Raw genomic sequence first — 14,467 nt, forward strand, 5'->3', positions numbered from 1 at the left:
TCATAGCTCATCTCTCGAAGGCACAGTGTCCAGGGAGGTTGGCGGTGGCAGGGCCTCTGTGTTCTTGGCATTGCGGTAGATGTGACCCTGCTTCCTGGACTTCCAGGCATGTGTCCTGTCCCAGTCAGTGGCCACTGTCTCATTGTCCCAGATGGTTGAGGTCTCCGTGTCACTCAGATACCCTGGCTGGCCTGTGTAGTGTGTTGGGTAGATGAGCAAGGGTTCTGCAGAGAAGGCTTTCAAGTCCCTGGATTCGTAATGCTCCATGTACTCAGCACTGAAAACAAGAGGTGTACAGGTGGGTGAGGGGGCAGGACACTTACAGAACAGGGGAAAAGAGCCCCACTTGCTATCTCTTAAATTCTCATAGATTCATTTGATTATTTTTCAAGCTGTGTCCTGTGTGGAAAATTTTAGTCTACGAACACAATACAGTTTTCTTTAAAAGCTTTCAGATGGTCTAAACAAATGCACAAAGAAAAAGGTCAAGATGTTTCTGTTGTATTTGGATAGACTAGTTTAAAAATGAATTTCAGGTCTTATTCTAAAAATTAAGGATTAAGCTATGTTGGACCATAATAATAAATAAATGTGATCACTTTGTAGAAAATGCTCTGTTCCTGGATTAATAAATTAGACAGCTGGGAGCTGGATGGCAATGAAGGGTTGAGTGATGTGGTGTAGGCTTGGAGGCACATCAGCGTGGCTTTGCATTCCAGCGACAAGTGAGTGTAAAGTGGAGGGACAACTTGCCCTCCCTCCCAGGGCTCCTGTGCAGATTACTCGAGATGACATCTGCTTGGCTGCTAGGTCTCAATTTCCTTTCTGTTGAGGGGATGATGATTGACCTCCATGTTTATGTTGGGAAGCAGAGATAAAAATCAGTCTCCAACATGTTGTCCATCTTTACTGAAGACAGGAGACAAAATGAGCAAGATGCAGGACAAGAACACTCAACTGCTAACATGAAGACTATCTAGGGAGGAATCACCCAGCAACTGAGAGAAGAAGCCAAGGTTAGAACCTGGTCTTCTGCTCCAGTAATGAATTTAAGGAAGCACTGATCAAGCAGCTATTATGTATAGAGTTTGGACTAGGCTCTAAGGACACAGAGATGAAAGATGGTTCCTGCCTCAGGGGCTCATAAGTAATTGGGGAGACTGACACATAAACCCATAATTTACCATGCCCTTGATAAGCACTAGGTCAGAGTGAATTCCCAGGCTACAGGAACCCTAGCATCACACTGCTTCTTCTATGGACACCTTGCTCAGAGGCCACCTCCACTCTCCCTGAGCCTCTAACACATCTCTGTGATTGCAGGTATCACAATATATCACAATGACTGTTCTCAAGTCTGGGTTTCCGACTAGCCTGTGAGCTACTGCCTGGCCAACAGTACACACAATGGACTAAGAAATGAACAGAAAAATCTGAGGTGTTTAGGAAGATGACCTTCACCTTGAGGTGTATATGGGTTTATGGAAGTAAGAAAATCAGAGATGAGAGGACTGAGCAGATTACGTCCAGTTAAACTACCCACTGTGTATTAAAGAGGACTCCTATGCAAGACTCACCATTTCTGCCTCATCTTCCCCATCTGTAAAAGGGGATAATCACTCAAATTGGCCTCTCTGGGTCATGATTATGGAAAGATCACTTAGGAAAGTAGTACCCCTTAAAATATATTAAGTATTACCCAGAAACCAAGTAGCATAATTCATGAATGGATTGTGCTCAAGGGATAGGCAGGCAGTTCAGGGTAACTCACACAGGATGCTTGTTGTACATGATTGGCAGAAACTCATCCACTGGTAGCATCTTCCCAAAAGGATTGGCTCCAACAAGCTTCTGTGCTCCTTCCAGAGAGATGACATAGCCCAGAGTCCAGTAAGAATAGTCAGCTTCGACCAGATTTACCACATTGGGCACAGCTTTCTCTGGCTCTTTTAGTTGCATCCTCTTCCTGCCAATATAACTAAAAGTAAATGGGTGGAGGAGAAAATTCCAATTTTAGTATTAAACATCCATAAGAATGGAGCACAGCTTTGCAGACTTTTGAAAGCTTGGACCAAGTGTGTCTTATTTAAATGTATCACACAACAAGGCACATCACATCAACCATGGCTGTCATCTCCCATCAATGGGGCCATTTCTGTGGCTCCACTTATCAACATCACAACTATTCTTGCCTAGCAGACTGTTAAAGCATGAAAGTTGAGATGTAGAGATTAAAAGATCTTTCAGAGGTTCGAGACAAGATGGCAGAATAGAAGGACTTGAGCTCACCTCCTCTCACAAAAACACCAAAATCACAACTAACTGCTGAACAACCACTAACAAAAAAGACTGGAACCTACCAAAAAAGATATTCTACATCCAAAGATAAAGAAGAAGCCACAGTGAGATGGCAAGAGGGGTGCATCTGGGATACAATCAAATCCTATACCCACTGGGTGGGTGACCCACAAACTGGAAAATAATTATATTGCAGTGGTTCTCCCACAGGAGTGAGAGTTCTGAGCCCCACATCAGGCTCCCTGTTCTGGGTGCTCTGACATTAGGAGGAAGAGCCCCCACAGCATTTGGCTTTGAAGGCCAGCAGGGCTTGATTACAGAAACTCCACAGGACTGGGAAAAACAGAACCTCCACTCTTGGAGGATGCACACAAGGTCTCATGCACAGTGGGACCCAGGGTGAAAGCAATGACTTCAGAGGAGCCTGGGGCAGAGCTACCTGATGGTCTTGGAGGGTCTCCTGAGTAGGCAGGAAAGAGGCTGTGGCTCACTGTGGTGACAAGGACACTGGTGGTGGAGGTACTGGGGAGTATTCATTGGTATGAGCTCTCCTGGAGGCTGCCATTTTGACACCAAGAACTGGCCCCACACAAAAGCCTGTAGGCCTAAAGTCTTCCTGAGCCCACAGCTGCCTCCAAACACACCCCTTGACACAACCCTGCCTACCAGAGAGACAAGACCCAGCTCCACCCACCAGTGGGCAGGTACCAGTCCCTGCCACCAGGAAGCCTGAACAAGACTCTAGACCAGCCTCGCCCACCAGGCAGCAGAAAACAGAAGCAAGAGGAACTATAATCGTTCAGCCTGTGGAAGAGAGAGTGCACGAAAAGTTAGACAAAATGAGATGGCAGAGGAGTACGTTCCAGACGAAGGAACAAGATAAAACCCCAGAAGAGCAACTAAGTGAAGTGGAGATAGGCAACCTACCTGATAAAGAATTCAGAGTAATGATAGTAAAGAGTATACAAGATCTCAGAAAAGGAATGGAGGCACAGACTGAGAAGATACAAGAAATATTTAACAAAGGACTAGAAGATATAAAGAACAAAGTTGAACAATACAATAACTGAAATGAAAAATAGACTAGAAGCAATCAATAGTAGAAAGAATGAGGCAGAAGAAAGGATAAGTGAGCTGGAAGACAGACTGTTGGAAATCACTGCTTCAGAACAGAATAAAGAAAAAAGAATGAAAAGAAATGAGGACAGTTTAAGAGGCCTCTGGGACAACATTAAACTCATAAATATTCACATTATGGTGGTCCCAAAAGGAGAAGAGAGAGAGAAAGGACTTGAGAAAATATTTGAAAAGATAATAGCTGAAAGTTTCCTTAAGATGGGAAAGGAAGCAGTCACCCAAGTCCAGGAAATGCAGAGAGTACATAGAGGATAAACCCAAGGAGGAACATGCTGAGACACATAATAATCAAATTGAGAAAAATTAAAAAGATAAAATATTAAAAGTGATGAGGGAAAAGCAACAAATAACATACAGGGAATCCCCATAAGGTTATCACCCGATTTTTCAGGAAAAACTCTGCAGGCCATTAGTGGCATGATATACTTAAAGTAATGAAAGGGAAAAACGTACAACCAAGCATACTCTACCCACCAAGGCTCTCATTCAGATTTGATGGACAAATTAAAAGCTTTACAGACAAGCAAAAGCTAAGAGAATTCACCACCACCCAACCAGCTTTACAACAAATGCTAAAGGAACTTCTCTAGGTGGAAAAGAAAAGGCCACAACTAGAAACAAGAAAAGTATGAATGGGAAAGCTCACTAGTAAAGGCAAACATACAATAAAGGTAGAAAATCATCCACACACAAATATGGTATCAAAACCAGCAATCATGAGAAGAGGAGAGTACAAATACAGTATATATGAAATGTACTTGAAATTAAGAGACCAGCAACTTAAAACAATCTTGTATTTATATAGACTGCTATATCATTGTAACCACAAACAAAAAAAAAACTACAATAGATATACACACAAATAAGAAAAAGGAATCCAAACAAAACACTAAAGATAGTCATCAAATCACAAGAGAACAAAAGAGGAAAGGAAGAATGAAGACCTACAAAAACAAATCCAAAACAATTAACAAAATGGCAACAAGAACATACATATAGATTATTACCTTAAATGTACACAGATTAAATGCTCCAACCAAAAGACATAGATGGGCTGAATGGATACAAAAACAAGACCCATATATATGCTGTCTACAAGAGACTCACTTCACACCTAGGGACACATACAGACTGAAAGTGAGGGGATGGAAAAAGATATTCCATGCAAATGGAAATCAAAAGAGAGCTAGAGTAGCAATTCTCATATCAGAAAAAATAGACTTTAAAATAAACATTATTACAAGAGACAAAGAAGGACACTACATAATGATCAAGGGATCAATCCAAGAAGAAGACATAACAATTGTAAATATTTATGCACCCAACTATATGCACCCAACATAGGAACACCTCAACACATAAGGCAAATGCTAACAGCCATAAAAGGAGAAATCAATAGTAACACAATAATAGTGGGGGACTTTAACACTCCACTTACATCAATGGACAGATCACCCACACAGAAAATCAGTAAGGAACACAGGCCTTAAATGACACAATAGACCAGAGAGACTTAATTGATATTTATAGAGCATTCTATCCTAAAGCAGGATACATATTCTTTTCACGTGCACATGCAACATTCTCCAGGATAGATCACATGCTGTGCCACAAAGCAAGCCTCAGTAAATTTAAGAAAATTGAAATCATATCAAGCATCTCTTCTGACCACAATGCTATGAGATTAGAAATCAACTTCAAGAAAAAAAAAAACTAAAACAAAACAAAACACAAAACACGTGGAGGCTAAACAATGTGCTACTAAGCAACCAACAGATCACTGAAGAAATCAAAGAGGAAATCAAAAAATACCTAGAGACAGATGAAAATGAAAATGCACTGATTGAAAACCTATGGGATGAAGAAAAAGCAGTCCTAAAAGGGAAGTTCATAGCAATACAATCCTACCTCAGGAAACAAGAGAAATCTCAAACAACCTAACATTACACCTAAAGCAACTAGAGAAAGAAGAACAAACAAAGCCCAAAGTTAGTAGAAGGAAAGAAATCATAAACCTCAGAGCAGAAATAAATGAAATAGAGACAAAGAAGACAATAGAAAAGGTAAATGAAACTAAAAGCTTGTTCCTTGAATAGATTAAATTGATAAAATGACAGCCAGACTCAACAAGAAAAAAAAAGGGAAAGGGCTCAAATCAATAAAATCAGGAATGAAAAAGGAAAAGTTACAACCAACTCCACAGAAATACAAAGGATCACAAGAGACTACTACTATCAACTATATGCCAATAAAATGGAGAGCCTAGAAGAAATGGACAAATTCTTAGAAAGGTACAATCTCCTAAGACTAAACCAGGAAGAAATAGAAAATATGAACAGACCAATCACAAGTACTGAAATTGAAACCGTGATTTAAAAACTCCCAACAAACAAAAATCCCAGACCAGACGGCTTCACAGGCGAATTCTATCAAATATTTAGAGAAGAGTTAACACCTTCTGAAACTGTTCCAAAAATTGCAAAGGAAGGAACACTCCCAAACTCATTCTATGAGGCCAGCATCACCCTGATACCAAAACCAGACAAGGATACTACAAAAAAAGAAAATTACAAGCCAATTATCACTGATGAGCATAGACACAAAAATCCTCAACAAAATATTAGCAAACAAAATCCAACAAGACATTAACAGGATCATATACCATGATTGCGTGGGATTTATCCCAGGGATAAAAGGATCTTTCAGTATCCACAAATCAGTGTGATACACCACATTCACAAACTGAAGAATAAAAACCATTATGATCACCTCAATAAATGCAGAAAAAGCTTTTGATAAAATTCCACATCCATTTATGATAAAAACTCTCCAGAAAGTGGGCATAGAGGGAACCTACCTCAACATAATAAAGGCTATATATGACAAACTCACAGCTAACATCATACTTAATGGTGAAAAGCTGAAAACATTTCCTCTAAGATCAGGAACAAGACAAGGATTTTCCCTCTTGCCACTTTTATTCAACATAGTTTTGGAAGTCCTCCACAGCAATCAGAGAAGAAAAAGAAATAAAAGGAATCCGAATTGGAAAAGCAGAAGTAAAACTGTCACTGTTTGCAGATGACATGACTCTATACATAGAAAACCCTAAAGATGTTACCAGAAAACTACTAGAGCTCATCAATGAATTCTGTAAAGTGACAGGATACAAAATTAATACACAGAAATCTGTTGCATTTCTATACACTAACAACAGAAGGTCAAAAAGAGAAATTAAGGTTACAATCCCATTTACCATCGCATCAAAAAGAATAAAATACCTAGAAATAAACATACCTAGGAATGCAAAAGACCTGTAACTCCAAAAACTATAAGACACTGATGAAAGAAATCAAAGATGACAAGATATACCATGTTATTGGATTGGAAGAATCAATACTGTCAAAATGACTATACTACCCAAGGCAATCTACAGATTTAATGCAATACCTATCAAATTACCAATGGCATGTTTTACAGATTTAGAATAAAAAAATCTTAAAATTTGTATGGAAACACAAAAGACCCTAAATAGCCAATGCAATCTTGAGAAAGAAAAACGGAGCTGGAGGGATCAGGCTCCCTGACTTCCAGCTATGCTATAAAGCTACAGTAATCAAAACAGTAAGCTACTGGCACAAAGACAGACATATAGATCAATGGAACAGGATAGAAAGCCCAGAAATAAACCCACACACCCATGGTCAATTAATCTACAACAAAGGAGGCAAGAATATACAATGGAGAAAAGATGTCCCTTCCATAGGTGGTGCTGGGAAAACTGACAGCCACATGTTAAAGAATGAAACTAGAACATTCTCTAATACCATACACAAAAATAAACTCAAAATGTATTAAAGGGCTTCCCTGGTGGCGCAGTGGTTGCGCGTCCGCCTGCTGATGCAGGGGAACTGGGTTCACGCCCCAGTCTGGGAGGATCCCACATGCCGCGGAGCGGCGGGGCCCGTGAGCCATGGCTGCTGAGCCTGTGCGTCCGGAGCCTGTGCTCCGCAACGGGAGAGGCCGCAGCGGAGGGAGGCCCGCATACCACACACACACAAAAAAAAATGTATTAAAGACCTAAATGTAAGACCAGATACTATAAAACAGAGGAAAATAGGCAGAACACTTTTGGACATAAATCACGGCAATGTCTCTTTGGTTCCACCTCCTAAAGTAATGAAAATAAAAACAAAAATAGACACATGGGACCTAGTTAAACTTAGAAACTTTTGCACAGAGAAGGAAACCATAAACAAAATAAAAAGACAATGTACAGAATGGGAGAAAATATTTGCAAATGATGTGACCTACAAGGGATTAATCTCCAAAATATACAAACAGCTCATGCAGCTCAATATCAAAAAAACAAACCACCCAATCAAAAAATGGGCAGAAGACATGGCCGCTGAGCCTGCGCGGCCTGCGCGTCTGGAGCCTGTGCTCCGCAGCGGGAGAGGCCGCAGCAGTGAGAGGCCTGCGTACTACAAAAAAAAAAAAAAAAAAAAAAAAAAAAATGGGCAGAAGGTCTAAATAGACATTTCTCCAAAAAATACATACAGGTGGCCAAAAGCACATGAAAAGCTGCTCAACATCACTAAATATTAGAGAAATGCAAATCAAAACTACAATAAGGTATCAACTGACACTGGTCAGAATGCCCATCATCAAAAAGTCTACAAACAATAAATGCTAAAGAGGGTGGAGAGAAAAGGGAACCCTTCTACACTGTTGGTGGGAATGTAAATTGGTACAACCACTATGGAGAACAGCATGGAGGTTACTTAAAAATCTAAAAATAGAACTACATATGATCTAGCAACCCCATTCCTGGGCATATAATCTGGAGAAAACCGTAATTCAAAAATGTACATGCAGCCAATGTTCAGAGCAGCATTATTTACAATAGCCAAGACATGGAAGCAACTTAAATGTCCATTGACAAAGAAATGGATAAAGGAGATGTGGTCCACATATACAATGTAATATTAGTCATAAAAAAAGAATGAAATAATGCCATTTGCAGCCACATGGATGGGCCTAGAGATTATCATAGTAAGTGAATTAAGTCAGACAGAGAAAGACAAATATCATATGATATCACTTATATGTGGAATCCAAAAAAATGATACAAATGAACTTATTTACAAAATGGAAACAGACTCACAGACTTAGTAAACAAACTTATGGTTACCAAAAGGGCAAGGTGGGGTGACGCAAGAGGGAAGAGATATGGGAACATATGTATATGTATAACTGATTCACTTTGTTGTAAAGTAGAAACTAACACACCATTGTAAAACAGTTATACTCCAATAAAGATGTTAAAAAAAAAAAAGGGTAAGGTGGAGGGGAGGGATTAATTAGGAGGTTGGGATTAACACACACACACTACTATATATAAAATAGATAATCAACAAGGACCTACTGTATAACGCAGGGAAATATACTCAATATTTTGTAATAACATATATGGGAAAAGAATCTGAAAATTATAAATTAATCACTTTGCTATACACATGAAACTAACACAACATTGTAAGTCCATTATACTCCAATATAAAATAAAGATAAAAAACATTTCATGACAAAAAAGGTCTTTCAGATCATTTCCCAAAGATGGTATAGGATTTCTAGCTGTGTTTACAGTGGTTGGAAGGGGACAACAAAGGCCAGATGTGAGAATCCTGAGTTTGCTTTCAAGTCCCCAGAGTTTCAGCCTGGGGACTTGATATTTTCTGCACAGTTCTCCAAACTCTGGTGGTAAACACAAGACAGAAAATGCTTTGGGAAAGATACAGTCCACAGTAAAAGACCTAGGAAGCCAAGAGTAGCCCCAAAGGGGTTTCCTCCAGGGGAGAATGAATGACAACACCTGCCTGGCTTTCTCCCTCTCACCCAGCTCTGCCTATGCTTCCTCCTGGGTCCTGTCTTCCATGAACAACTTCTGCAACACAGGATGTACCCTCAGCCATTCCTACCTTCCCCAGTCTACTCATGCATCTGTGATCCATTATTTTTGTCTGGCGCCTAGTTGTTTCCACTTGCCTGGACCAAGTTGAGGAGGTCTGGCTTCCTACCTGCTAGGTAAAGCTGACTTGCTCTATTTTGCCCTAAAACTATCTCTTTCAACATTCAAGGGATCACACTTACCGAAACATCCTAGGATTTGTAGAATAAGTCTATGTTCACCTTCGGTTCTTCTGAGGACAAATATACCTGTCTCTCAGCCAATGTCTCTTCAGAGCAAAGAGGCTGAATTTCTCTCATGTACCATGTGGAAGAGAAAATCCTACTGAGCACTTGAGATGTGGCCAGGTGACTGAGGAACTGAGTTTGTACTCAATTTATTAATTTTACTAAATTTAAATTGTAATTAAAAAATTGAAGATGTGTAAAATAATATTTTCTGTTAGACAAAATGTATTATTTCAGTAGGACTACAGTTTACTTCAACAGTTGAAAATTTAGCATCTGCATTGAGATGTGTTATATGCATAAAATACATACTGGATTTTGAAGACAGTATGAAAAAAGAATATAGACTATCTCATTGTTTTAAAATATTGATTATATGTTAAAATATTTGATATGTTGGATTCAATAAAATGTATTATTAAAGTTAATTTCACCTATTTTTATCTTTTAATATGATTACTAGAAAACTTTAAATGAGGTTTTTCACATTATATTTCTACTGACATGCTGCCCTAGATGATTTCAATGGCTTGTTCTATTCTTCCCACTTACTATTCTCATTTTCTGGAGAAACTTAATACTACAGTCACAGACAGTCTATCTGGTTTCATGTTTTGAGTTCAAATAACATTTGCTTTATTCATTTCAGAAAATGAGATGTGAAAAATTTGAAACCACTAATTCTTTATGATTACATAATAGATTTCAATGAAATATTGACTTGATCAGTCCAGGAAATTTGGGAAACATCTTTTTTTACAGTATCTTTCCCAGGACAATAACTTTTCTTTCTTGGATCTGTTGGTACTTTGTCCTGAGAAATGCATCAACCAAATTGGAAGTGAACTGGGATGTATGTCACCTCTAAGCTTTAGACTCCCCAAGTCCAGTCCTCTGTGATTCCAAGGCTTAACTGAAAATCACCTTTGCACATGTCATGTAAGCATAAAATAGCTTTCGGCCTCCAGGCCTGTGGGGCCTTAACCACAGGCTGCAGAGCCATAGATTCAGAAAGGCTGAGGTGTGGGGACTTTTGGAGGATTTTAGGAACAATGATCTGAAGAGAGTGCAGAATCTAATCACATGACAGGGTGCCAGCCTCTTTATTACATAGTCCTGGGTCTATTTCCCACAGGTTACTTGAGCCATTACTGGGTTTCTTTTGAGCTCAGAATGGTACATTTTCTAAGAGAAGAAGTATTCCACCCAGGCCCATAGTTAAGTTTCCCTCCGAGGATGGGAAGAGCAGGGACAGCTTGTCTGCTGCAGCTGCTCCAAAGGAACAGCCTCTGATTTGATGAAACTGCCTTTGACACACAGCTGGGAAGTGAACATAATGCTTGGGAACTTTCTGCCTCATTGGAGGGAAGTAAAAAGTGTCATCTTAGCATAAAAAGAAAAAGAAAGAGCAAGAGAGAGCTCAATTCCCAGAGGTAGCAGGCAACGAGCATTAACTAAATTGTCAGTTCGGAGCCAGTACTCCCTTGATGAGCCTGGTTTTTCTAAGACAGCCTCTGAGCCTCCACTAAGCCCAACTTTAGTGTTCTCCCTGTTGGCACAGCTTCCCTCCCCAACAGCTCTCCCACTGACCTTCCAAACCTCCCACACCATCAGAGGCTACAGAGGAAACCTGTTCTCCTGGGACCTGAGGCTCAAGTGTGACACAGGAACCTTGCCCTTGAATGGGTCCTCCCTCTACATACTCCCTCCATGTACCACACTGGTTCATGAGTGGATTTCTGCTGTGTTCCCAGATGAACACTCAGTCTGAAGGCCCCTGATCTGCAGGCAGACTCCAGATCTCAAAAAATCTCCCAAAGTTTCTTTCTCACCCTGAAGAGCATAGAGATGCAAAATCCAATGGTTATCCCCTACTCACTTCTTGTTTCTGGGAACATTTATGGAGAGAAAACCAGGTAAATGGAAGCTTGAGTTGCATCTCCTACGAGCTGGGGCTCTCTGCCCCTTGGAAAGAACTGAAAGCCTCTCAGTACTCTTTGAACAGCTTGTCATCTTCTCACTCACATCAGTTCCCAATCCAGCTGGACTCGATCAATATCATCCATCAGCTTCATGAGCTTCTTCTTAAACTGATGTTCAAAACGCACATCATCCTCAATAACAAGAGTCTTCTCCAGCTCTTGGTCAATTACCTGTAAAGGTCAGTGGGAAGATACCCTATGAAAAGTTGATACTTATTTATCTAATAAAAAATAGGTATCAAAAAGTCAAAAGTATAGTAGCACAACATGTAATAGCTCATAACTGGAATCTAAGTAAAAGTCCATCAACAGTAAAATGGATAAATAAACTGTGGTGTATTTACAGCAATGAGTGTAAATGATCTACAGTTAAATGCAAAGTTATAGGTGAATCTCACAAATGTAATGTTGAGAGATTGAACGGAACCATATGGTGTGTACACATAATAAAAGGATAAATGTAGACAAAACTATTCTGTGCTGTTAGAAGTCAGTAGAGTGGTCATCCTTGGGGAACTGATGGCTAGGAAAAAATACAGAGAAGGGCTGTGCTTCTGGGGTGCTGGTAACCAGTTTCTTGATGTAGGTGCTGGTTAACCTGGCTGTATTATTTAATTTGTGAAATGTCGTTGGCCAGTATCTTATGATCTACATATTTTTTCCTGTAAAATTTAAAGTTTATCTATAAAACAAAGTTTCTTGAATAAAAAAGATAGGCATAGACTGGATCATTAAGAGGGAGAAGGCCCTTTCAAGAAGACTTTCTTTGGGGACTCTATTTTCTTATGGGAACTGACCCTTAACCAAGAACCCCACACTTCAATACCACCCCTATCAATGTCTGATCTGTAAGACGGGGGTTCAAGTCCTGGCTCTGCCCCTTCTTGCCTGAACAAGATAACTATTTTCTCTTGGGTAAAATGGGCCCATCTCTCCTAACCCATCTCACATGACTTCCGGGTGATTTCTTATACTGAGTCACTTAATAAATGATGACATGCTAGATAAACACAAGGCATTCCTACTAAGAATGAGGATGCATCACTAGGAGTGTGGTCCCCAGAACATGGGTGTCTTCCCCTATCATCATCCCAAGTGGCATCAAGGCTACCCTTCCTTGTTTGTCACTGGCTTTGTGTCAGAGGGAGACATAAGGCAATGACAGCTTCCAAGCACACTCCCAGAACAGTTATGGGTTCACTTTATATCTGGCCCGAGTTCACCTACAAGGTCCCACTCTCCTTCCTCCTCATTAAAGAACTGAACATTGAAATGAAGCATTATTTACCTCTTTCCAGACAGAGTAGTGGCTAAGGAAGCAGCCAATTTCACCCCTAGTTAGAGGCCTGGAGGAGTAGGGATCTCGATATCCGGGCAGCATTTCAATATTCAGGGCCTTCAGCTGGCTTGTGTTGAGTGTCCTGCAAGACAGAACATGCCCCAAAATTAACAGGTTGAGAGGTCCCCACCACAGAAGCCAGAAGGAAGAGTTCTGCATATTCCCCAGAGCCTTTTTGCACACTGAGAAGGACTCCTCATGTTTCCCATTATTCCTTAGGAGCTCAAGGTTAATGTGTTGTGGTAGCATTATGAGATTTGTGAAGACAAGAAAGGGTCTTATACTTTATATACCCCTCGCAATGCCCAACACAGTTCTTAAGTATCATCACTGTTGATAACTTAGAGAAAGTATTTTCCTAATGAAGGAGAGTGGCTAACAGAAAGCTTAAATACTATTAAACACTGGAAGGCATGAGGGCAGGAAGGAATCAGAAGAGAAATTGTGTGCATGTGTACATCTTTCCTTTGGACCTAAAAAAAGGTTAAAGATAAAAATGCAGAGAGAATCTTGTAAGCAAGGGAGAAGTGACTCACTACATACAAAGTATTCTCAGTAAGATTAATAGCTGATTCTCATCAGAAACCGTGGAGGTCAGAAGGCAGAAGATTGATATATTCAAAGTGCTGACTGAAAGAGACCGTCAACCAAGAATTCTATATCTAGTCAAGCTAGCCTTCAAAAATGGAAAAATTAAGATATTCCCAGATAAACAAAAACAGTGTCACTAGTAGATCTGCTCTACAAGAAATACTAAAGGGAATCCCTTAGGCTGACATGAAAGGAAACTAGAGAATAACTCAAATCCACATAAAGAAAGAAAAGTAAATATAACTGCATAGGTATCAATAAATACAAATAATATAAGTGTTCTTTTGTTTATAACTTTTCCCCTTATCTGATTTAAATTATAGCTGCATAAAGCAATAAGAATAAATAATGTATAAAGAACATTATGTATAAAGAAATAATTTGTGTAACAATAGAACAAAGGAGGGGGGAAGGAATGAAGCTATATAGTAGCTAAGTTTTTATCTTATGGTTACCAAAAGGGCAAGGTGGGGTGACGCAAGAGGGAAGAGATATGGGAACATATGTATATGTATAACTGATTCACTTTGTTGTAAAGTAGAAACTAACACACCATTGTAAAACAGTTATACTCCAATAAAGATGTTAAAAAAAAAAAAGGGTAAGGTGGAGGGGAGGGATTAATTAGGAGGTTGGGATTAACACACACACACTACTATATATAAAATAGATAATCAACAAGGACCTACTGTATAACGCAGGGAAATATACTCAATATTTTGTAATAACATATATGGGAAAAGAATCTGAAAATTATAAATTAATCACTTTGCTATACACATGAAACTAACACAACATTGTAAGTCCATTATACTCCAATATAAAATAAAGATAAAAAACATTTCATGACAAAAAAGGTCTTTCAGATCATTTCCCAAAGATGGTATAGGATTTCTAGCTGTGTTTACAGTGGTTGGAAGGG

At 39.5% G+C, this 14,467-nt stretch overlaps 1 protein-coding gene across 1 annotated transcript in view; it reads right to left on the minus strand.

The window, feature by feature from the left end:
• The window catches only part of COLGALT2 (collagen beta(1-O)galactosyltransferase 2), a 131,633-nt gene continuing 117,166 nt past the window's right edge, over nt 1-14,467 (minus strand). The window contains exons 11-12 of the mRNA XM_024133893.1: nt 1,772-1,978; nt 1-277 (exon numbers count right to left, since the gene is read on the minus strand). Of these exons, the coding sequence (XP_023989661.1) occupies nt 1-277; nt 1,772-1,978 (484 nt within the window). The remainder of the gene's footprint in view (nt 278-1,771; nt 1,979-14,467) is intronic.

This window comes from Physeter macrocephalus, chromosome 4, assembly GCF_002837175.3.
Source record: "Physeter macrocephalus isolate SW-GA chromosome 4, ASM283717v5, whole genome shotgun sequence".
In the NCBI taxonomy this organism is placed as follows: domain Eukaryota; kingdom Metazoa; phylum Chordata; class Mammalia; order Artiodactyla; family Physeteridae; genus Physeter; species Physeter macrocephalus.